This window comes from Schistocerca cancellata, chromosome 4, assembly GCF_023864275.1.
Source record: "Schistocerca cancellata isolate TAMUIC-IGC-003103 chromosome 4, iqSchCanc2.1, whole genome shotgun sequence".
In the NCBI taxonomy this organism is placed as follows: Eukaryota; Metazoa; Arthropoda; class Insecta; order Orthoptera; family Acrididae; genus Schistocerca; species Schistocerca cancellata.
This window is the reverse complement of record NC_064629.1, coordinates 734,185,623-734,209,530: the sequence shown is the minus strand read 5'-3', so window position 1 is coordinate 734,209,530 and position 23,908 is coordinate 734,185,623. Positions and strand designations below refer to the sequence as shown.

Genomic DNA, 23,908 nt, shown 5'->3' with positions numbered 1-23,908 from the left:
CATTGTAAGGTTTTAGGTGACGTGTAGTAAATGGTGGAAATCGCTCTATCTGCTGTTTGGGGGGACAAAATGCACGCAGATAGTTCTCGGATGCAGAGGCTTGAGCATAATGAAAAGAAAAATGTTTGGCAACAGCATCTGAATCAGTGAGTCATCATCTTTCACAGGGATATCAGGTACATCCGTGGGGGTATTGGTATCTAGAGAGGCATTGAATCTTCACATGCAAAGAATGTGTACATGGTCCAATGGTAACATCATATGGCTCCCAGCATTCTCATTTCTGTTGTTTTATGAGATGGTGGACCTGGGCACAGAGCGATTTAAAGGCAATGAGGTGCTCTATCAACAAATTTTACTTATGATGTTGGAGAGCCCGTATGTGATCTCTAATGGCCACAACAATTTTGGGGGTCCACTGAAGTACTGTCTTCTGAAGGGTGGATCCCAAGGAAGATGGGATCACTGAGTCAGCTGCTGATACAATGGCTGCGGTTGTGCTCTGGACAACCCAACTGATACCTCCATGTAGTGGTCTCTGAATGGCAACAGCAGTGGTGAAAGCATCTGTAATTTTCGGAGAGTGTCCATCTGTATGGAGCTCCAGGTGAGTGACACTGAATGAGGGTCAGAATGATTGAAAAATTATCACTATTGCATAGGGTCATCATGGACTTTCCGACAGATGGACAAAAGAAGAGCTGGGTTGCAGATAGAAAGATCAATGGCTGAATAAGATGCATATGCCACACTGAGCTGTGTGGGAACACCAGTATTCAAGAGTCAAAGATCAAGCTCTGTGATCAAGTTTTTGACAGCTTTACCATGGCCAGAGTCGTAGTTCCACCCCAAGAATGGTTGCAGGCATTGAAGTCACCCAATATTACCAAGGGTGGGGTGAGCTGAGAAAACAGTGCAGACAATATGTTCTGGGACACTTAATGATGAGAAGATAGATGCACATTATAGATGGTAAATTCCAGAGATGTCTTCACATGAACAGCCACAATCTCCGAAGTCATACTGAGTGGCATGTGTTTGTTATAGAGAGATTTCAGTACACAAGTGCAAACAATGCTCGATGCTCTTATCATAGTCAATGCAATTGTTTAAAGAGCCCTGATGAGGGTAGGGGGTCTGCATTGCTGTGAAACAAGTTTCCTGAAGGCAATGTAAAACACAGGGGAGAAGCACAAAAGTTGTAGCTGAGCCAAGTGTTTGAGAAAACTGCCACAGCTCCCTTAGTGGATCATGCTACCAGTATCCTGTGGGGGGTGTGAAGGGACGAAGGAGGCAGGTCACGTCTCAGTGCCATCTGCTGCCACTGATTGTGAAAATACACCATCAATACACATTTGTTTCCAGTCAAGTGGTAGTGGTCATTGGGGGTGGGGGGTGTCGAAGCCCATAGGGGCCACCAGGAATGCTTCTTCAGATACAAAGAAAGGCAGAACATGTGGGGTATGGCGGCATGGCACCCACCAGAATCTCTTATTGAAGGCCTACTTCTTGTCCTTGTTGTTAGATGATTTAGATTTCTATGAGCACTCGTCTGCCCCACATTCTGGGACAGAGGAGGAACATTAAATCCTATGACCTGTGGCCAATTTTACCCACCTATGTGATCATATTTCTTCTTGGTTTCTTGATATGTGAGGCAGTCAAGGGTTTTGTATTTCTGGATTTTCTTTCTTTTCTTGTTTGAAAATTGTGCAGTATGGTGAACAGGGGAATGATGCTACCCACAATTGACACAAGGGCGGGTGAAGGGCACAAGGAGCCTTCATGTGTAACTAACAGCCACAATTCCTATAGACTGGGATGGCATTGCAATGTGAACACACATGTCCAAATCACATGCATTTGTAGCATCACATAGGAGGAGGAATATACAGCTTGACATCACAGCGATAAACCATCACCTCGATATTGTCAGGCAATGACTCACTTTCAAAAGCCAAGATGAAGGCTTCTTATCAATACTATTGTCTTTTGTTCCTCACTGAACAAGATAGACAAAATACCCAACCCATCGCTCCAAATTAGCACAGAACTTGTGATGAATCTGTAAGAGGCGTGTTTGGTGGAAGATGATACCCTTTACTATATTCAGACTTTTATTGGGTGTTATAGCAACACGAATGTAATCCAGCATGTTGCAGGTGAGCAGTGCCCATGACTGAGCAGGGGTGGCTGTTTTAAGCAGAATAGAACCACTTTTCAATGTTGAAATTGCTGCCATTTCTCCAAACCTACCCTCGAGGTGTTCAATGAAGAACAATGGCTTTGTAGTCAAAAAGGAATCCCTGTCCATCCTAGAACAAACCAACTATTGGGAATGGGGTTTCTCATCTTGTCTCTGAGCCCCATGTTCCTCTTATGGCATAGACAGGGAACGGAACATTTTGGGGTCGTCCACATTGTAATCTGTTTTAGCTTTGGAAGAGACTGCTGGGGCCATATCATTAATAATGAAGTTCGTAAAGGCCGGAAGGTGACAAAATAAGTATCCAAAACACAAACCAAATCAAAGTACAATCAGCACCAAGAAGACCTTCCATTGGAAAAGTAGAAAGAAAAAATGAAGTAGGATAGACCTGCAGTACAGAAAGGGAAGTAGCACTGCAAGTGCTGCGGCCCCATGGTGGCCAATCACATACTCACAAAAGAGACATGAGGCCTGTGGCAGGGGGTTCCTAGATGTAGGTGTTCCACTTTAACACACACAAATTTTAATAGTACATACTGACAGCGTTTTGAGAGATGGTAAAACAACACACATTTTTCTAGTATGGAAAATGCAAACATGACCCAGTCTTGTCAAACAAATGGCAGGAAAAAGATCTGAAATGCAGACTGGTGTTCCCTGGTTTATAGTGTGGGAACACAAATTGGTGGTGGTGGTGTTGTTTCTGTGTGTGTGTGTGTGTGTGTGTGTGTGGGGGGGGGGGGGGGGGGGAGAGAGAGAGAGAGAGAGAGAGAGAGAGAGAGAGAGAGAGAGAGAATTTTGCACTGCCAAGTGCACGATAATAGTGTGCACGTCCGTGTGTGGTCAGGCCATTCCATGCAGTAGTGTCCCCATGCGGTACTCAGATCTTATCATCACAGGTTTTTCTGTCTTTGTTCACACCAACAAGTTTTAAAAATAATATGACTTTGAATACTGTTTATTGTTGAAGTAGGTAACATTACAAAGGTGCACATTTCAGAAAGCATGTTTTATGTGATATATTTCAAAACAAGGCATAAGACAACAGCCCCACATCACATTCTTTACAGCAGTGATGCAATTCCTTTCATTTTCTGTTCCTGCTGCATATGCTGCATCTACTTACAGGTCCACGCTGTTTTACTGGTGACTCAATGGTGCTTGGAATGTGCTTTTCTAGAATCCACAATGGATTTCCCTCTTGTGATCAACCACCTCCTGATGCTTTGCTTTCTTGGTGGTATGTATCCAAACTCTCACAAAAGAGGCCGAGATGAAATTCAGTGACTGAAGTATTCTTCCTGGTAGGAACATTGTAAATAATGGGGAATTTAGAATTCACTTACCTAAGTCATGAAAAAAAAAGATTTTTGTACTATTTCAGTGTTTCATGAACACATTCCACTGAGATAAGTAGTATGATGCATTTGTCCACTACATAGACTTCTTGTAATCCAACACACACTTTGGTTGTTTAAATTTTTTTGTTTTAGTTTGGCAGCCCATTTTCCCCATCTGATTTCATTTCAAAAGTATATCATGTCATAACCATACATACATCTCCTTTGTGATGCCACTTCAAAGCCATCATAGTGCCTGTTGACCTAAATTCCAGGTCTCCTCTTTGCAGTTTGGCTTGAAGTTTTGGCTTACCTTTTCTGTTAATGAAAATGTACTGCTGCATTTGTTCCTCTTTCATGCAAGTAGTGGCAGAGTGATGGATGTATGTACCAGTTCTCCACATATAGCATGTGCCTCTTCCCAAATGGGTTACAATAGTTCCAGTAATTCCCAAATAGTCATCACTCTATTACTCATATATCGCACTTTGCACAAGTATAAATCCCATTCCGAAATCACACAGAACAAATATTTTTCTACCACAATGACATCTTTTAGATGTCAAGTGCTATTTGAAAGTCAAAAGTCCATGAAAAATAGCAGACTCTCATCAACATAAATGTTCTGGAATGCAGGGAGTGCTGTTCTGAACTTCACTTTCAGATATGAAACAACTGATCTTATTTTGTACTGCATATCTTTTTGCACAGGAACATTGTTACTTCAAAATGCAGCATTTGGAGTAACAATAAATATCTGTCACAAGACATTATTTCACCAATAATACGAATTTTAAGGACAGGATTATTTGGTCAATATTCAGAATGTGTCAGCTTTTTAACTATATATTTCTGCTATACATGTATCTTTCCAGCTCTTCAAGTGGGTTTTATCATAATGAATAGTTCACTAAACAGTTTAGTGTCTCTCAGATTCTTCTACAGTAAATGAGACTAATTCCTCCATGAACAATGCCTGAAAAACTGTAATTCACCAGTGTTTTCCAGAAGTGTAGGAGTCACACCTGAATGTGCTGTATCAAAATCATGAACACTAGGATTCAGCCCCTTCATGTACCACTGAAATTTATGCACAAACTTGCCTTTCTTCACTGGGGGCACATCATCTTGATCATCACTGACAATCGTACTTCTGGAAGGCGAAGGCATGTAACAAGAAAAACAACTTTCCAGCCCATCTGATATCAAAGCACAAGAACCAAGAGGTACAGTGTCCTCAGTTGCAGACAAAGAAAGGGAAAATTTACTCCCATTATCATTTTCCATGACACTATGTTTTATTTCTCCATCTGACAGCACATGCTTACAGTTTCAAACACAATGAAACTATACAACAAAAGCCAAAAGACTGACAAACACCCACTTCTGCTATCCGAGTCATATCAAGGAACCATTAGTAACCGTACAAACCCCTTCGAGCTCTGTAAGTGGTACCATCTTACCATGACACTTTTATTTACTAAGAAATTGTATAAATTTACATATCTGATGTTAGCACTTCTGAAACACTCAGATGCTGTTGCATGTATATGTAATTAACATTGGAGGCATGATGACCAAGCACGGATATATACATCGCTACCTGTTAAAGGGTTAAAACTGCCACTGGGCTGAGCTCAAAGTTCGGGCTCCTGTTTAGTACACAGTTACAATCTATCAAAAGGTTTCGAAACAGTGCTCACTCCACTACAGAGTGAAAGGTAAATTCTGAAGACTATATGTTATTCAGCTTATAAAAATATGGAATGAGAGTTGAAGTTTAATATCAATGTAATGTTTTTTATGGAATATTTTATGTCATATAATGTGCACTGATATACACAAAAAAGGCTTTATTTTTGTTCCTTATTAACCACACATGTAACTATTGGTCTTTCAGTTTTACCTGCAATGGCGTCCCATCAGGCTGTCTTTTCTACTGTAGATTGCACTGTTGATCACTTGTGAACTGCCAAGAACTGACTTACCAGGTGAATAAACTGAATGTTATTTGCAAAAACTATTTGCTGAGTGTATTACTTCAGTTCTGAATAAAGCATTCAGCTTCTTCACTCTCAGTTGATTATGTAATGTTAAATTCAAATGATCAAAGTGTTAGTAAGAAGTCGTGGAAAACTAAGTAAATCTGTATATCAAGTTACTGTGTTGGGTAAATGAAATTAGTTTCACTTACCCAACAGATAAACTCTTGAAAGCAGGTTTGATTCACACAAGAAAGATATACTTCCTTCGCCAGTCTTCTAAGAAGGCATTTTCCAATGTAGTTTATGACACCAGTTGGCTGTAATTGGTCACAGCCGTGAAATCACTCACACAGATCACAGATAAAATGAACACACAATCCACTTGAAAATCCTGGATGTGATTCTGTAAGAAGTATACCTTTTCACAGGAGGTGTTTAGTCACATAACATCCATGTGAAAGTATTTTTAAAAAATGTTATAAGAAACCGCTGGGAAATTATCCACTTAGCAGTTTCTCATACACCACTAACATGTATCTTATAAAAAAACTAATAATGAAACTGTAAAATATTTCAAAACTGGAAAATGATAGTAGTACTAACTTAAATTAAGTAAATTACTGTGAAGACAATATACCAATATTCTGAAAAGGAGTAGTTTACTTGAAGACAAAATGTACCACAGAACAAATATGCATTTAATAACTTCCTCTTTAAATGAAAGTCTGATGTGTTGAAATATTTGGTTCAAACTGTTCTATACTCATTAAAATACCGAAATTCTAAATAATTAATGTCATGAAATAAAATAATCAAGCATTTATTGACGGGAAGTTTCATTCACAACAATCATTATGGAGACAAATTAAACAATTATATTAGGTTGGTGCATGAGTTCATAGCCTTTTTGTTTTGCATGTTGGTATTCTGGTAGCTATGGGTTTATTTATTGATTGCCATTTTTTATCTGTAATTCACTGTTGCTATTTGAGTTTACATACTGTCATTTTGTTATTTGGAAGAAACTGCAATTTTTTGTGACATATTTTTCTGTTTGAGTTCAGTAGAGTAGTGACAGCAGCGGAGGCAGCCAGGAACATTTGCACTGTGTATGGGAATATGCCATTGGACAAATGGCAAGAAGATGGCTTTCTCATTATAACGAGGAGTGTTTTGACATCAGTGACTCTCCACATTCAGGAAGACTTTCATGGTTTGATAAAGATTGTTTAAACATTTAATCCGCAATGATCCACATCAGTGTACTCAAGAACTAGCAAATGTGATATTCTGTGATAATTCCACCATCGAGCAACAGCTGCATGCAATGGGGAAGTGTCAAAAATCAGGTATGTGTGTACTGCATACTCTAGCCCAAAATGACAAAAATCAGCGGGTGGCCATATATGCTCGTCATCAACTGGTTCGAGACCACCACCAACCATTCCTATCCTGAACTGTTACTGATGATGAAGTGGTGTCTTTATCCTAACAAAAGGGAAAGAAACGAATGGTTGAACCCAAACAAAGCAACAACTCCCTGTGCAGAAACCTTCATGCATTCAGAAAAGATAATGTTAAGAATCTGGCATAACAACAACTGAATTATGTACTAAGAATAGTTTTCCTGCTGTGTAGCCATCACTGTTGACATTTATTGTCAACAGAGATGTTTGCACATGGAATCCAAGAGCAGTGATCCAAAGACAGTGTGAAATGATGCTAATCCATGATAACATCTGCCCACATTCTGCTAGACCAACCGAAAACACAACATAGGACTTTCATTGAGAAATCATTCCACATCCACTTTATTCAGCTGATCATGCACTCTCTGGTTTCCACCTTTCCCTCTCTCTATCGAACAACCTTCAAGGAACTTCCTTTTTTATGAAAACGTGCTCCAAACATGGCTTGACAAGTTCTTTGCCTCAAAACCACATGGTTTCTAGAGTCACAGAATCGAAAAGTTAACCCAGCATTGGTGGACTGTTGTAAATAGTGAAGGAGAATATGTTATTGATGACTAAAGTCTGAAGTCTCTGTTTTGTGGATCTGTTGTGTTTATTGAACTTATGGAAAAACACTAAAAACTTATGTACCAACCGAATACTACCAAAAACATTTAACACAGAAATAAAAATGAGGCTGCAACTGTAGAGGCAGACCGTTTTCTTTTTCTCAGGAGACTAATGGACTGTTTCCCATAAACTTTACATTATTTTAAAAGATACAGTTTGATCGAGACAAGGGATTTTGGAGAAGGGGTGCGGTGTGGGGGGAATAGTGTTTATCATGGAAAGGCACTGTTAATACAGTAACTTCCCTCTCGTTGTGCTTACTACAGGTAACCAAGTCTCTCTTACTCCCTCATAGCAATTATTCATTCAGAAATTTGTGATGCATTGCAGAACTAACAATTTTTTTGTGCAACGTTTTTCTTTCCATTGCAGAGTATCTCAGTGATAAGAAATGTGGAAAGATATGTCATGAAAAAGTAATGAAGTATGCAGATGAATATGGAATTACATAACAGATAAACTCCAGGAAGTAGGATTTGTCACATAATGTGTTTCTCCTTTTGAAGGGAAGAAAAGGCATCATAACATCCAATTAAGAACTAATCTTGCATTATTACTGAATACGCATGTTCATTATCCATATTACAATACTATGTGCTGAAGAATGTTGTACAGCAACACCTGGCTACCGATTCTGACATACTCTAAGAGGAATATCTTTCTGAAGGCAGATTCTGTTTGCTAGCTATTTTTCACACTCAACCAGATAATTGTTTTGAAAAATATATTTAACAAATATGAGGTTGTTGTAATTCATCTTGCTTTTTATAAATAGGATAAGTGGTAGTGACTGACAATTTTCAGAGAAGTAATTCAGAGAGTTCACAGGTCTATCCTCTGTTGGACTTTTTTTTAATCTCCTGGCACCATATTTTACAAGACAAGAATAATACTTTGCCACTGCCCCACCAATGTCTGCCTTGTTTTTTACTGTTTTATTGAAGTTTATTCTCTCCTCTGAAGTACATCACAATTTTGTCTCCTCCACTCTCTCTCTCTCTCTCTCTCTCTCTCTCTCTCTCTCTCACGAGTTTGAACCTCTGCATGGCAAAATACATTAAATTCCCCCCCACCACACGCACACACAATAATGAATCTAGCTCTTTGAGAACCTCTGATCAGTTAATTAACTATAATATACCTCCTAAATTCTGGCTACCTGTGAACTGGATTTCAGACAAACTGTATATGTCATACTTGTTGATGTTTATAGAATTTTTCTGTCATTGGGTGCATATAATTTCTCATTTAAATCTCAGTATAACTGTAAAACTTTGATCTTACACAATAAAACTTCATTGACAGATAGGCAATAATAAATACTCTGAAAACAGCTATTCATTAATTTTGATATTTTTATCATTCAATTTTAAATGCACATGAAACATATGTTCCTATCTATGTTTTTTGTTTATTTTACTATCAGTGTGTAATCAATATGACAACGTAACAGCAAGTTTCTAAATTTTACATTTACAGATTTTGCAACCATTGTCATTTAATATTACAATTAATATTATTTACATAATTTTTTTTGAAAATACTATGTAACTCAAATTTGTTGCACAATTTAAAAAAGGAAGTCACCTGAATTATATTTTGTTTCACAATTTGTTCTGGATTATTGTAGAATGTTTACGTATCTTACAATATACCGGACTGGTGTCAATATATTGCTTCATTCTGTCATACTGTTTTCCACTTCACTTGAGTTAACAACTAGGAAAGCTAATTGGAAGAGACAATAGACACAGACAAAGAAAAGAGTTGATTTTTACTTGATACATTTCAAAAATGTGTCTCTAATATTATGTGAAATGATAAATAAATGACAATTTACAAGTACTTCACTATTACCCACAGCCTTATCATTCAAGAACCCTGGACGTGGATATTATCCAACAACATTTCTTCATACTAGATACTGAGGCCACATCAAAGTTAGGTAAACAGTTCCAAATATTTGTAAGTGTGACATATTATTGTGTGGAGTTAGGAATGCATTGCTGTAAAACAGTTTCAGTTCAGAAGCAATTTTCAAACTCAAGTTGTAATTGATAGACAAACAGACAAGTGCCATATTTGTGGGTGTCAGCCAGGATAAACAATGTCGTAGCTTCTGGAATCTAACATTTTCTCCATGCTTTTACTTTTGAACATCTAAATAAACATTGTTATAACAACGTGTGATTTGTTTACTAACTTTGGATTTTGGAGAAGGAACCAAGAGAGGTGCATCATATAAAACACACACACACACACACACACACACACACACACACACACACACACACACACACACACACACACACAGTGAGAATGATGTATACAAGGTGACATTTTACTCTTTTTTCAAAACTAATAATGGGCCCTTGGGAGCCTAGGTTTCATTAAGTCAGCAAATACACTATGTGATCAAATGTATCCAGACGTCCCCAAAAACATTTCATATTAGGTGCATTGTGCTGCCACCTACTGTCACGTACTCTATATCAGTGACCTTAGTAGTCATTAGATATCGTGAGAGAGCAGAATGGGGTGCTCCACCAAACTCATGGACTTCAAACGTGGTCAGGTGATTGGGTGACACTTGTGTTATATGTCTGTACATGACATTTCCACACTCCTCAATATCTCTAAGGTCCACTGTTTCCGATGTGATAGTGAAGTGGAAACATGAAGGAACACGTACAGCACAAAAGCGTACAGGCCGACCTCATCTTTTGACTGACAGAGACTGCTGACAGTGGAAGAGGGTCGTGATGTGTAACAGACTGTAACGCAGGAATTCCAAACTGCATCAGGGTCCGCTGCAAGTACTATGACAGTTAGGCGGGAGGTGAGACAACTTGGATCTCGTGGTCAAGCAGCTGCTCATAAGCCAAACATCACACCAGTAAATGCCAAACGATGCCTCATGTGGTGTAAGAAGCGTAAACATTGGACAATTTAACAGTGGAAACATGTTGTGGGGAGTGAAAAAAATCATGGTACACAATGCGGTGATCCAATGACAGGGTGTGATTATGGTGAATGCCCAGTGAATGTCGTCTGCCAGCATGTGTAGTGCCAACAGTAAAATTCAGAGGCGGTGGTGTTATGGTGTGGTCATGTTTTTCATGGACGGAGCTTGCAGCCCTTGTTGTTTTGCATGGCACTATCACAGCACAGGCCAACATTGATGTTTTAAACACCTTCTTGCCTCCAACTGTTGAAGAGCAATTCGGGAATGGAGACTGTATCTTCCAACACGATTGAGCACCTGTTCATAATGCACAGCCTGTGGTGGAGTTACACAACAATAACATCCCTGTCATGGACTGGCCTGCATGGAGTCCTGACTTTTATACTATAGAACACCTTTAGGATGTTTTGGAATGCTGACTTCATGCCAGGCCTCATCGACCAACATTGATACCTCTCCTCAGTGCAGCACTCCGTGAAGAATGGGTTGCCATTCCCAAAGAAACCTTCCAGCACCTGACTGAACATATGCCTTCAAGAGTGAAAGCTGTCATCAAGGCTAAGGGTGGGCCAATACCATATTGAATTCCAAAATTACCAATGGAGGGTGCCAGGTATCCGGATACTTTTTGTCACATAGTGTATAAACTGTACAAATGTATAATTTGGTTAGTATACACACTTTAGCAGGGATCCACAGAACTTACAAATATTTTGGGTGAAAATCATTTGCAGCAGATTATCTGACGTGCATGTAATCTGGAACATTTTGTTAATAGGGTGTGTTTTTTTGTGAGCTACATTGTTCGTTGCCAGAGGAAGTTGTTTCTTCATTTTTCTTTCCTTCTTTACACTTGTAAGCCATAAAAATTGCTGAATTGTTTTCTATAATGCATCACAGTTTCAAAATATAATAATAGTGTACATTTTGCATTTGGAAATCAGCTTCTGAACAATGCCACCATTGCTATTCTGCAAATGAATGGGCACACAAGAAAAGATAAAACAAAATAAAAATTGTATGCAGAAAATTTTATTGTGTGATTGACAGACAAAATGTGAGAATGAAAGAAATCTGCAGTGCACAAGTAGGGTGATAGGAATGGATGAGGAAATTAGTCCATAAAAGGCATAACTGATCTTATAATGAGGTGGTCATTTATAACATATATCTGTATTATCAAATGTTTCTGAACTTTACTTCGACAATCTAATGCATAAATGTGTTCCCCAAACTCTTATCACATTTGCATTATCGGTATTGAAGTCCAGTAACTGCAACGGAAATACTCAATGTATCTGACCAAAAATGTGCATTTATAGCACAAAATTTTCCCTTAGTAAAACTGTTTCCACTGGTTGAAAAGTTGCACTGTGCAGACTAGCTATAAAAGAAACAACTGCCATCAAAACAGTACAAATAACAGTATGGGGTTTAAAAAAAAGATTGTTAGTCGTCATGCTACATGATTGTGGAAACAAATACTAAAGACCAATTTTATTCACAGATGTTATTTGAGCAAAATCATCTTTTTGTTACACTTAAAAAAATAAGAGAAGACAACACAGGACAAAAAAATTCCCACCACATCTATTTCAAACTTGAGCTACAATAAAAAAGGAATCTTATTGTGCAAAGACAGCAGACAGCATATCAAGCAGCAGTTACAACAACGAACACCGACTGACACTGTGCTACTTCGCCTGTACGTCATTGTTGGAGGTAATGACATGGTGTCATTCTCTTCTGGCTGATCATCCGGGCTGATAGCCACAGTGGGCAGCTTAGATGTGCTCTCAAACAGCTTTCGGTGATGCTGTGACATCACCCCCCTGCAAGATAAGCCGATATGCAAAGCCCCCATTCACTACACAGATAAAACCTTTGATTTTTTTTAACACATGCTGGAAACAAAATATAGGTCTTATTAGAATTTCTTACAAGACAGAAATAACATTTCTCTTAACTTTTAACCAACAACATTTTCAGTTACTTTTCACACCAGTCTCAATGGTAACGTTTACTAACTACAGTTATGGGAAAGTAAAACTACCACTAACTACAACACAACCACTTCAGAATCTCTTAAAAAAAAAAAAAAAAAAAAAAAAAAAAAAAAAAAAAAAAAAAAAAAAAAACCACACACACACACACACACACACACACACACACACACAAATGCAATTGCTCTACTGTGTCCCTAAACAGCAAAGATGCAGGTACCCAACAGATAACTCGATGACGTGAAAGGTACATTTCTATTGTTCAGGTGATGCCTTTCAAAACTGAAATGATACTTGGAAGATACGATGTCCATTTACAGTCACTACAGCAGGGTGGATAAAAATATTCACTATTTCCTTGAAGTAGTTATGTGGGTAAAAAAATATTAACATATAATCTAGACAGTTCTCTTGTCTGCAACTAGCAGAGAATTCAATGAGACAATGTTGTTGTCATAGTGCTCCATTGCTTCCAGCAGTTACACCACAGAACACAAAGATAATTTCTACAATACAGAAGAAAACCAGCAAACTTGAATCCATATGTCTCAATAATCTGGTTTCAGGCGGTGACACACACAACCTTTGCCAAAGCAGTGCGTTCCCTTTATTAAAATTACGATGGTTGCTACAAAGTTCATCACCCTCCGTTTTTCTGTTTTTTGTAATCCTATATGACACTGCCTTTATTTTTAGTTTCAAGAACAACAAATTTCTGCAGTATCTTGTTCCTACAACTATTACAGGCTACTCATGAAAGACTCAGCAGTAGTGCAAAATTATAATGTATGCTTGGAACCGTAACTGAAAGCAACAAATATACTGTTTCCCACTGCACATCTACAATGGAATGAATGACTACAGCTAAAGCTATTTAAGCTTGGGAAAGCAATTACATATATTAATACTTCTATATGATAATGCAATATTACTGTTTGAACATTTTATAAGACTGAAGCACGTTTTGTGGCACAGTTTACATTATAACAGAGTTGTTAATTTTATAAATATTTTAACATTTTCACAAGTGTGACATAACAAGGGCAAATTTCTAGAGACAGCTGCTGAAATAGAAAAAGCATCCTATACAAGTTTAGTTACCAGCTTACAAACAAAAGCAAAAACATCCAACCAGAATTCTACGCTACCTTTCGATGTGTCCATATCCACCTTCAGAGGAATCCAGGCTTCTAATGGAACTAGGACTGTGCTGATGTAACATGCCAGGAGAGGAGGCAGCTTTGGGTGAAAAGCGCGGGGAAGCCCAAGGAGGAAAATGGAATGCACCAGGAGCGGACCTTTTAAAATACATTGAGGAGGGAGATGTGGAAGGTATATCTTTGCAGCTAGATGGAGACAAGGAGCTACGCTGACGCCACATGCTGCCCAGACCGAGAGACCACGAGCTGGGCCACAAATGCCACTGTGCCTTCTCTGACACTATAGGTTTTGGTGGAGACTGAGTGCTCAAAGAGGTGGCTGTAGGATTGCTCAAGGAAGCAACATCAGTGCACAGATGCATACGCAGCACCGAAACTGGCCACGATGGGGACCTACAAAGCCCATGCAGGATGGGGGGAAAGAAACAATACAATCAAATGCCAAGGGAAAATATACATACCTATTTATTTTACTGCAGGTTTATAAGTCAGTGAAAAATTGCAGTCAGTAAACAGAAAATTCATAACAGTTGAGGTTACAACACCAGTTTCAATTGAATTTGAAAATTCTCCATTCTCTCTTGATATCCCATCCCCCCCCCCCCCACCTCTGCCCCCAACCTTCTCGGCTGTTCCCTGCCTCCCCTGCCTCCCCTGCCACACTTTCATTCCAACAGCTACTACTGAACAGCACATACTTCAAAACAAAAAGTATAACTTGATGCATGTTGAAAGATAATCAACAATTAAGTTATTTGACTGCACTGCAATTTTTAAGTTTCTAACATCTACCCGTACCCCATTATTTATACTGCTGCTGCTGCTGCTGCTGCTGCTACTACTAATACTAATAGAAAGATCTGCAACCAATGAAAATTAATAGTGGTTACAAAATTTTCACACAAAAAAAGTTTGCATTTGAAAATCTGCATAAAACTACAAAAAATATAAAAACACAACAAATTACCAAGTGACAATAAGTGTTAATATGTTACTCCTACTGTTAATGTCTAAGTTATACCACATGAATTTTTTTCACCAAAAACAAAACCAACATTGTCAAACATTTATGGGTAATTACTGAACTAGTTTAGCAGAAGTATACTGATCAGAAAATGGATTAATAACACACATCAGAGGAAAAAAAAAAAGGATGTCGACGGGATGTTAAACATCCTAGATGGGGCAATAAATGTCAGGAAACATCTCAGTCCAAGACAAAAATGTGTAGCTAAGCTGACTACAGAAACAAAGCTTTCTCAGTCTTAAGAGCCTACTTCAATTAACATCAAACACTTCACACACTGCTCAGTATGGTAGTCTGTCTCCCTCTTCCCCCTTCTCACTCTGTCTCCCATCCCCTCACCAGGAAATCAGTTGGAGGAACGTTGTAGCACCTTACAAGCAAAGTAACTGTTAGAAACAAATAAATACCATAGTATTACTATAGTGATGAGTCACTGCAACAAGACAGAGCATCATTTTTCATATTTAAAGTGCAGTAGTGTTGCATGTAACAAGTATCTGAACCATATGTGTGTCAGAAACCCTGGAATTATTCTAAGATAACATTATACATGGAAGTAACAAATCTTGAGGAGCAACTTGCTTCACATGTTCTTTCCTTAAAAATTTTGAAGTAATGGATAATGGACTGAAATTTAGCTCCCTAAATCTCTAACAATCATAGCAACATTGTACTACTTCCTGAATGTTGGTCCAGCATAACATTTGGTTTAAAACTTATGTCACATTTCCAAATTTTATTCATTGAAATTCTTGGCATACTTGCAAATACAACTGTAAAAAAATACAAAATGGCCTGCCATTCCTTAATGACATTTTACAGCTAACGAACTGGAATTAAGTGTATACAGGGACTGCAGTGAATGTTAGAAATGTTTCAATGCCAGTTTCTATAACAACACTTGCACATATTGATTGTGAACTCAGTATTCTGATTCCATTACTTGCTGTAATATATAATACAAAGTCAAAGTTCTTGGTCCCACACAGTATTTTGGTCACATTCCTGCCACTCTATGACCTTTTGGAAAGTAGAATTCCTTAGATGGAGCACTATGAAGTCAGTTGTTTGTCTGTAGTGATTATGTAAGCAACCTGTTGAGAGATTTTTGATAAAATGTGTACAAAACACAATTACTCACTGAGAAAAATTGCTTCTCTCATTGGGTTTGATCAAACAATAAAGAAGCATTGTTTCATTTCATTTTCTGTGTTGCTGAATTTAAGCATGGTCATGCATCTATTGAAGAAGAAGAAGAAGAAAAAAAAAAAAAGAAGAAGACTAAGATGATGATGATGGATGATGATTTGAGGAAGGTTAAAGAGCTATAAAATTGCAAATTTTCAGCACTATATTGTCAATATCACACTCGACACTAACTGAAGGTAAAGAACCTTAGTGCTTTGTAAAGGTTTTCACAAACTATATGCACTACCTGTTCACCGAATTGTTTGGCTATGACAAAGCTTTCAACCATTAACTGTTGCTCACAAACGCATACAAATCAACAGTGCTATAGGAATTGCAGATTTCTTTAAATGAAATTTCACTAATTTTCACACATTTCATATCAGTAAATGCAGTATGAATTGATTGTTACATGTCAAAACAGGATTGACAAAGAGTGAAAAATTATATGGACATTACAAAGGTGCAATCTGCAGGAAAAATCGTGGCAACCAGTTACGGGGATTCTCATGGTGTGACACGCACAGAGTAAGTCTCCAAGAGCACACATCTACATCTTCCAAAGAAGGTACCTCTTTTCCACAAAGACAACACACCCTTATACAAATCTTTGACTGTTCAAGTCATCCAAAAATCTCCTGTCACAGCATATACTCTGAAGTAACAAGGAAACTGGTATAGCCATGCTTATTCAAATACAGAGATATGAAAACAGGCAGAATACGGCGCTGCAGTCGGCAACGCCTATGTAAGACAGCAAAGTGTCTGGTGCAGTTGTTAGATCAGTTACTGCTGCTACAATGGCAGGTTATCAAGATTTAAGTGAGTTTGAATGTGGTGTTATAGTCGGCGCATGAACAATGGGGCACAGCATCTCTGAGGTAGCAATGAAATATATTTCTTTTCTCCTATGACCATGTCACAAGTGTACTATGAATATCAGAAATCTGGTAAAACATCAAATCTCCAACATCACTGCAACCGGAAAAATATCCTGCAACAATGGGACCAATGATGACTGAAGAGATTCGATGAAGTGCAACTCTTCCAAAAATTGCTGCAGATTTCAGTGCTGGGCCATCAGCAAGTGTCAGTGTGTGAACCACTCAGCTAAACATCATTGATATGGGCTTTCAGAGCTTAAAGTCACCTCGTGTGCTCTTGATGACTGCAAAACACAAAGCTTTATGCCTTGCCTGGGCCCATCAACACTGACATTAGACTGCTGATGACTGGAAACATGTTGCCTGGTCAGACTAGTCTCATTTCAAATTGTATCGAGCGGATGGACGTGTACAGGTATGGAGACCACCTCATGAATCCAGGGACCCTGCATGTCATCAAGGGACTTTTCAAGCTGGTGGAGGCTCTGTAATGGTGTGTCTAGATATGACTCTGACAGGTGACACATACATAAGCATCCTGTCTGATCACCTGCATCCATTCATGTACATTGTGAATTCCAACGGACTTGGGCAATTGCTAAGAGTGGCTCCAGGAACACTCTTCCGGGTTTAAACACTTCTGCTGGCCACCAATCTCCCCAAACATGAACATTATTGAGCGTATCTGGCATGCCTTGCAACGTGCTGTTGCAGAAGATATCCCCACCCCCTCGTACTCTTACAGATTTACAGATAGCCATGCAAGATCCATGGTGCAATTCCCTCAAGCACTACTTCATACATTAGTCAAGTTCATGCCACGTCATGTTGTGGCACTTCTGCGTGCTTGCGGGAGCCCTACACAATATTAGGCAAGGGTACCAGTTTGTTTGGCTCTTCAGTGTACGAGTATGAAACTTTCTGGCAAGTTAAAAATGTGTGCCATATCAGGACTAACTTGAATCCTTTGCCTTTCATGGAAAAATGCTCTAATGACTGAACATCAATAGGTAACTCATGACTTGCCTTCACACCTTTGCTATTGCTGTTCTCTCTCTCACCTCCTTTCATTCTGGGATATGTAAGTTTATTTACTGGGCACTATCTGTAGTTGTGAGAACTCCGTCTTCAGGTCACAACTGGACCATCCGACCGTTGTGTCGTCCTCAGCTCAGGATTCAAATAGGAGGGGCGTGTGGTCAGCACACCACTCTACTGGTTGTTATAATTTGTTTTCTTTGACCGAAGCCACTACTATTTGGTTGAATAGCTCCTCAATTGGCATCACGAGGCTGAGTGCACCCCGAAAAATGGTGAAAGCATATGGTAGCCCGGATGGTCACCCATCCAAGTGCCAACCACGCCCGACAGCGTTTAACTTCTGTGATCTGACAGGAACCAGTGTATCCAATGCAGTAAAGCTGTTGCCTGTAGTTGTGACCATAATTCAAAAATCTACAAAATACATTCACAGAGAGACCGGAAGCTGTATTGTCTCTAAATCTAATACAATTGTCTGCTACTAGCTAGCTTGTTTCTTTCACCAAAGATTTGGCTACGAATTTCAAGGTCAGAGCAAAATAATATTGAAATATTTCCAGAATGAAATTTTCACTATGCAGCAGAGTGTGTGCTGATACAGAAGTTCCTGGCAAGCTAAAACCGTGTGCTGGACTGAAACAAACTCAGAACCTCTGCCTATCACAGGCAAGTGCTCTATTGCAATATTCAATCTTCCAGGTGTGCTAGTCTTGCAAGTTTCACGGGAGAACTTCTGTGAAATCTGGAAGATAGGGGACATGATACTGCTGGAAATAAAGCTGTGAGGACATGTCATGAGTTGTGTTTGGGTAGCTCAGTTGCTACAGTACTTCCCCACAAAAGGTAAAGATCCTGATTTTGAGTCTTAGTCCAGTCCACGGTTTTAATCTGCCAGGAAGTTTCAGTATTTAAATATATTCCTTCTCTATGGAAAATCAAGGCTGCAGTACAATGACATATATGAGAGTAGATTATTACTAGCAAAATCAAAGAGGTTCTAGGTGGCAGACAGTCACATAGAAAATAACAACTTGTCAAGCTTCTGGACAAAGCCACAGTTTATCTAATTTACTTCAGGAAAATGCTGGAATGTTTCCTATTATAAGACAATGGATGGCTACATGCCTGATCCCTGTCACACTAGCTCTGTAAATAGCAAATGACTGATGTGTATGATTCACGTTTTTTGTTCTTAAAATGTAATAATATGACACGTCCAAAATCATGATGAAACTGATCCATGTGTCTGAGATGTCTAATATGTTAACTTCTCTTCACAAAGCTACACGTTACAGATATTCCAATATCCTTGAAACACATACTACTGAGTATCTACCACCAAATTTTCAATGTCTTGTGATGATAGGATGATGTCACATCTGACAGCCTTTGAAATCTACTTTTAAGATGTCTTAAGTCCCCTGATTTAGCTAGTGTGAATTATTTTTGTGTAATCATGTCAATAATATTATTGTACATGTGGATTTTATGGAAAATATGGCTTCTGAGTACTAATCTACTTTAAAAAAAAAGGCAAACATAAAATATTTTTACGGAAGAGGAGGAATAGCATGCATTATGCCTATTTAGGAGACAAACACCACACAAACAATTTGGTTGGACTTAATAATCTGTAAATTGCTAGATCACCATCAATCAAATACAATTTACATTGGACAAGCATAGTGGGCACAATCAGCACTACTCACTTTGAGGGTACTGTGATAAAATTTAGTTGAGTGATTTAAGGATATCTTAGCAAACCTAAATCACAGTAGTCAGAGAGGGTCTTAAATCAGGTTTTTCTGGAATCAAATATCTGTTCTTTATCACTCTGGCACATTATTCAATACACATCTACTCAGCATACAATGACAGTGCACTTTAAGACAATTGTATGTAATGAGAATGTACCCACTTCATAACCTCTTATAAATGTAAGTAGTTTCAAAACGTATTGCCTTGTATTGAGTTGAAAGTGAATAATATTGAAATAAGAAATACAGTCAATAAAAACAATCACAATGATGGCATGCCTGCCTGTTGCGAATGAAGCACACCAACATAGAAACATTTTTAAAATAATGAAATTATATTATTTCACAGCAAAAACTGATCATTTATTTAGGGAGAAGGGAGATGCACTGTAGAATAAAACAAATAAATTGGACAGGAAAAGGGTGAAGAATTTTTACAAACATTCCCAAAATTCTTGACAAAAAGTAAACACTGCACATTCACATTTTCATTTTTCAGCAGGGTTCAATATCTACCACACAATCAAATGATGTGAGTCAAAATATACATTTACAGTAGATGCTTTCTGAACCTAAATAAATGCAAAATCTCACACATCAGCTACATAAAACAAGCATTCTGCATATTATGAGTAAGGTAACATTCAAATTATCCTGTATGGGACACACATAATTTTACCGAACACACTTCAACACTTCACACAAGAATTCGTTATCTGCCTCACATCTGAATGTGACACAAATAACTTACCATTTTCCAAGCAGTTGCTGATGTCCATAGGGCTGAATAAAAGCAATGGGTTTAATGCTTTATTGTATTATTATTTTACACACTCTTACATTCTATGTGTAGCAGACACAATGACTGCAATGGCTCACAGTACAATTAATTTACTTTCACTTTAATAATCTATTATAATAAATATATTATCCAGTTGTGGGCACTTATAGCGAAACATGACTTTTGTACATGTCAAAGCACAAGCATCGGAATATACTTCAGATTCAAAAAACTGCTGGATGATGCTGTAAGATTTTTTCAGCCACATTCAGCTACGTACTGAAACTCTCAAATATGCAGCCATTGTATCATCTACCGTGATTTAAAGTCTACTGTTAAAAAATGGCAAATACAGCACACACACTTTTTTATGACAAAACAATTTTAATGTTCAGCTTATTTTTCTCTACTTGTGTTATGATGCTTACAGTCTGATGCAGGCCTTGATAGTTGAAAACACTTTGTTCTCTTGCAAGTCAAGTGTTTAAGTTGGTTGGAGGTTAAGGGACTAATAGAAAGGTCACCAGTCCTTCAGTCAAGATGTAGTTCATCTTTAGTTAGTGATGTCAGCCAGAAATTTGATTAAATTAAGAAAAGAATGTAGAATACATAAGATTAAGGCACTGAAACCAATATTGATGCTTGAGCTGAGAAATAATTTAAAGAAAAGTGAAGATATACAAGTTGGGCAAGTATATATATGTAGGTCAGAGCAGATGAGGTGTTTCCCATGGCTCATCTGTGGCGAGAGAAATGCCACCTGCATCCGAGCCCCACCAACCCAGTTAAGGCTTAAGAGAATTATGGAGAACAGAATGCATTCTAGCCAGAAAATTCCTACAGTAAAAGTGACAAAGCTATAAATGTAATGGGCATCAGATATACTGACAATAAAAATAAAGTGAAACAAATAATGCAGTCAGTAGCTGGGAGTGGGCAGGCAAATGTCCCACTGGCTCTGCATGTGACAGGATCCAACCCTTCCACAGCCACTGCACTGTTGGTCTACTATAGTCTTGAAGTGTTGAAGGAAGGAAGGAAGGAAGGAAGGAAGGAAGGATGGATGGATGGAAAGAAGAAGGAATATTAGGGTTTAATGTTCCATAGACATCACTGTCATTAGAGATGGAAAACAAGCATGAATTTTTTCAAGGGTGGGGAAGGAAATTGGCTGTTGTCTTTCTACAGAACCATCCCGGCATTTTCCTGGAGACATTAACAGATATCGCAGATAACCTAAATCAGGATGGTTGGACACACATTTGAACCATTATCTCCGCAAATGCGAGTCCAGTAGTCCAGTGTGCCGAGTTTTGCTTACAACTGCACCATGTTGCTCGGTGCAACCACCATGTGGAGTGGTTCATTACATAAAATAAAACTATAGTTTTATCTAGTATGACCAGTGTGAAGGTAAAATCAGAGGGGGGGTTCCTACAGGCAGGAATGGAAGGAGAAGCACTGTGCAGCAGTAGTCTCCTCGATAATGCAGGGTTCATTGGAGCGAACATTAGCCCAACAGATGTTTATCTTTGAGTGAGGTGTCATCTTGTTTGTACCAAAATACCCACAACTGGAATCGTCAGAGTGAATGTTCAGTGAGTAATTTCTTCTCTGGCTGAACAGTCAGCCAGTGCATTCCCTGGCATACCCACACAACTCACAACACAGAGAGAGAGAAATGAGCAGGCAATATAACTAAAGTCAGAAAGATGTCATGAATAGCAGCTATCAAAGGGATAGAAGGGTAACACCAATCAGTAGTCTGGAGACTGCTCACTAAGTCACTACAGATTTAGCATGGTCAACAGAGGTCTGTTTAATAAAATGTACATCTCTACTAATGGCTACTAGCCCTGTCATAAAAACACCACACATTCGTGGCAACAAATGTTGTTCCTGACCGATGGATGCTCTTAGAACCATCAGTGTAAATCTGAATGAACATCTACATACATGCTCCACAAGCAACAATATGGTGCATGGCAGAGTGTACCCTGTACCACTACTAGTTATTCCCTCTCTGGAAGTGTGGGGAAAATGACTGGGTACATGCCTCCACAGAGGCCATAATTTCTCTGACCTTGCCTTTTTTTTCCAAGATCCTTCTGTTATGGTAGCAGTAGTGTGGTTAGCCACAAATACCAATTCTCTATATTTTCTCAATAGTGTTTCACGAAAAGAGAGTCATCTTCCCCCAGGGATTCCCACTTGATTTCATGAAGCATTTCCAAAACATTTGTGTGGTGATCAAACCTGCCAGCAACAAATCTAGCAGCTTGTCTCTGAATTACTTCACTGTTTCCTCAAATATGACCTGGTTGGGATCCCAAACACACTACCAGTAGTGAAGAATGAGTCTCCTTTACGGATGAGCTACATGTCCTAGAATTCTCTCAATAAAATGAAGCTACCCATTGATCATCTCTACTATCATCTCTACATGCTCATTCCATTTCGTAGTTCTTTTCAGAATTACACATAGGTATTTAATCAATGTGTATGTGCCAAGCAGCACACCATTAATACTATTTCTGAACATTACAAGATTTTTTCCCACTCATCTACATCAACTTACTTTCATCCATGTTTACAGCAAGCTGCTACTCATCCAATCAGATACACATTCTGTCTAAGTCATCCTGTATCTTCATGCAGTCAGTCACTCTAAGATGATACTTTCCCATACACTACAACATTATCAGCAAACAGTTATAGACTGCTGCTCACCCTATCTGTCAGGTCATTTACGTACATAAAAATTCCTATCACAATTGCCTCACACACTCCTGATGTTGCCTTTGTCTCTGATGACCACTGCAGTGGCTCACACTGTCAAGTGTTTTTTGGAGATCTAGGAACCTGGAATCTGCCTGTTGCCCTTCACCTGTGGTTCACAGGATATCATGTGAGAAAAGGGCAAGCCGAGTTTCACACGAGTGATGGTTTCTAAATCTGTGTTTATTTACAGACAGAAGTAGTTCTGTATCAAGAAAATTTATTACATTTAAACTTAGAATATGCTCAAATTTCTGCAGCCAGCCAATGCTAAGGATACTGGTCTGCAGCTATGCAGGTCTGTTCTTTTATCCTTCTTATATACAGAAGTCACCTGCACTTTTTTCCAGTCACTTGGAACTTTCTGCTGGACAAGAGATTCACGATAAATGCAAGCTAATTAAAGGGTCAATGACACACAATATTCTCTGTAAAACCAAACTGGCATTCTGTCCAGACATGGCAACTTACTTGTTTTCAACTCCAGAGACACTTTTTTCTATGTCCTCCACACAAGAGTCTGTGTGACGGTCAATCAATGGTATGTCTGTATGATCCTCCTATGTGAATGATAATTTTAAACACAAAATTTAATACTTCATCTTTCCTTTTGCTCTCTTATACTGCCACACCAGACTGGACTGGTTTACAAGTATGTGGATAGAAGCCTCCAACCTACTTCCTGACCTTATGTAGGATTGCAACTTTC

General features: G+C 38.6%; 1 protein-coding gene across 3 annotated transcripts in view; it reads right to left on the bottom strand.

The window, feature by feature from the left end:
* Nucleotides 1-23,908, bottom strand: part of LOC126183835 (protein FAM102A) — a 459,083-nt gene that overhangs the window by 45,023 nt on the left and 390,152 nt on the right. The window contains exon 6 of one of the 3 annotated variants that reach the window (XM_049926094.1): nt 13,732-14,136. The exons of 1 other annotated variant lie outside the window; for it this stretch is intronic. In XM_049926094.1, the coding sequence (XP_049782051.1) occupies nt 13,732-14,136 (405 nt within the window). Of the gene's footprint in view, nt 1-12,268; nt 12,413-13,731; nt 14,137-23,908 lie in introns of all 3 variants that reach the window. One more of the 3 variants, XM_049926095.1, reaches the window with a different exon arrangement.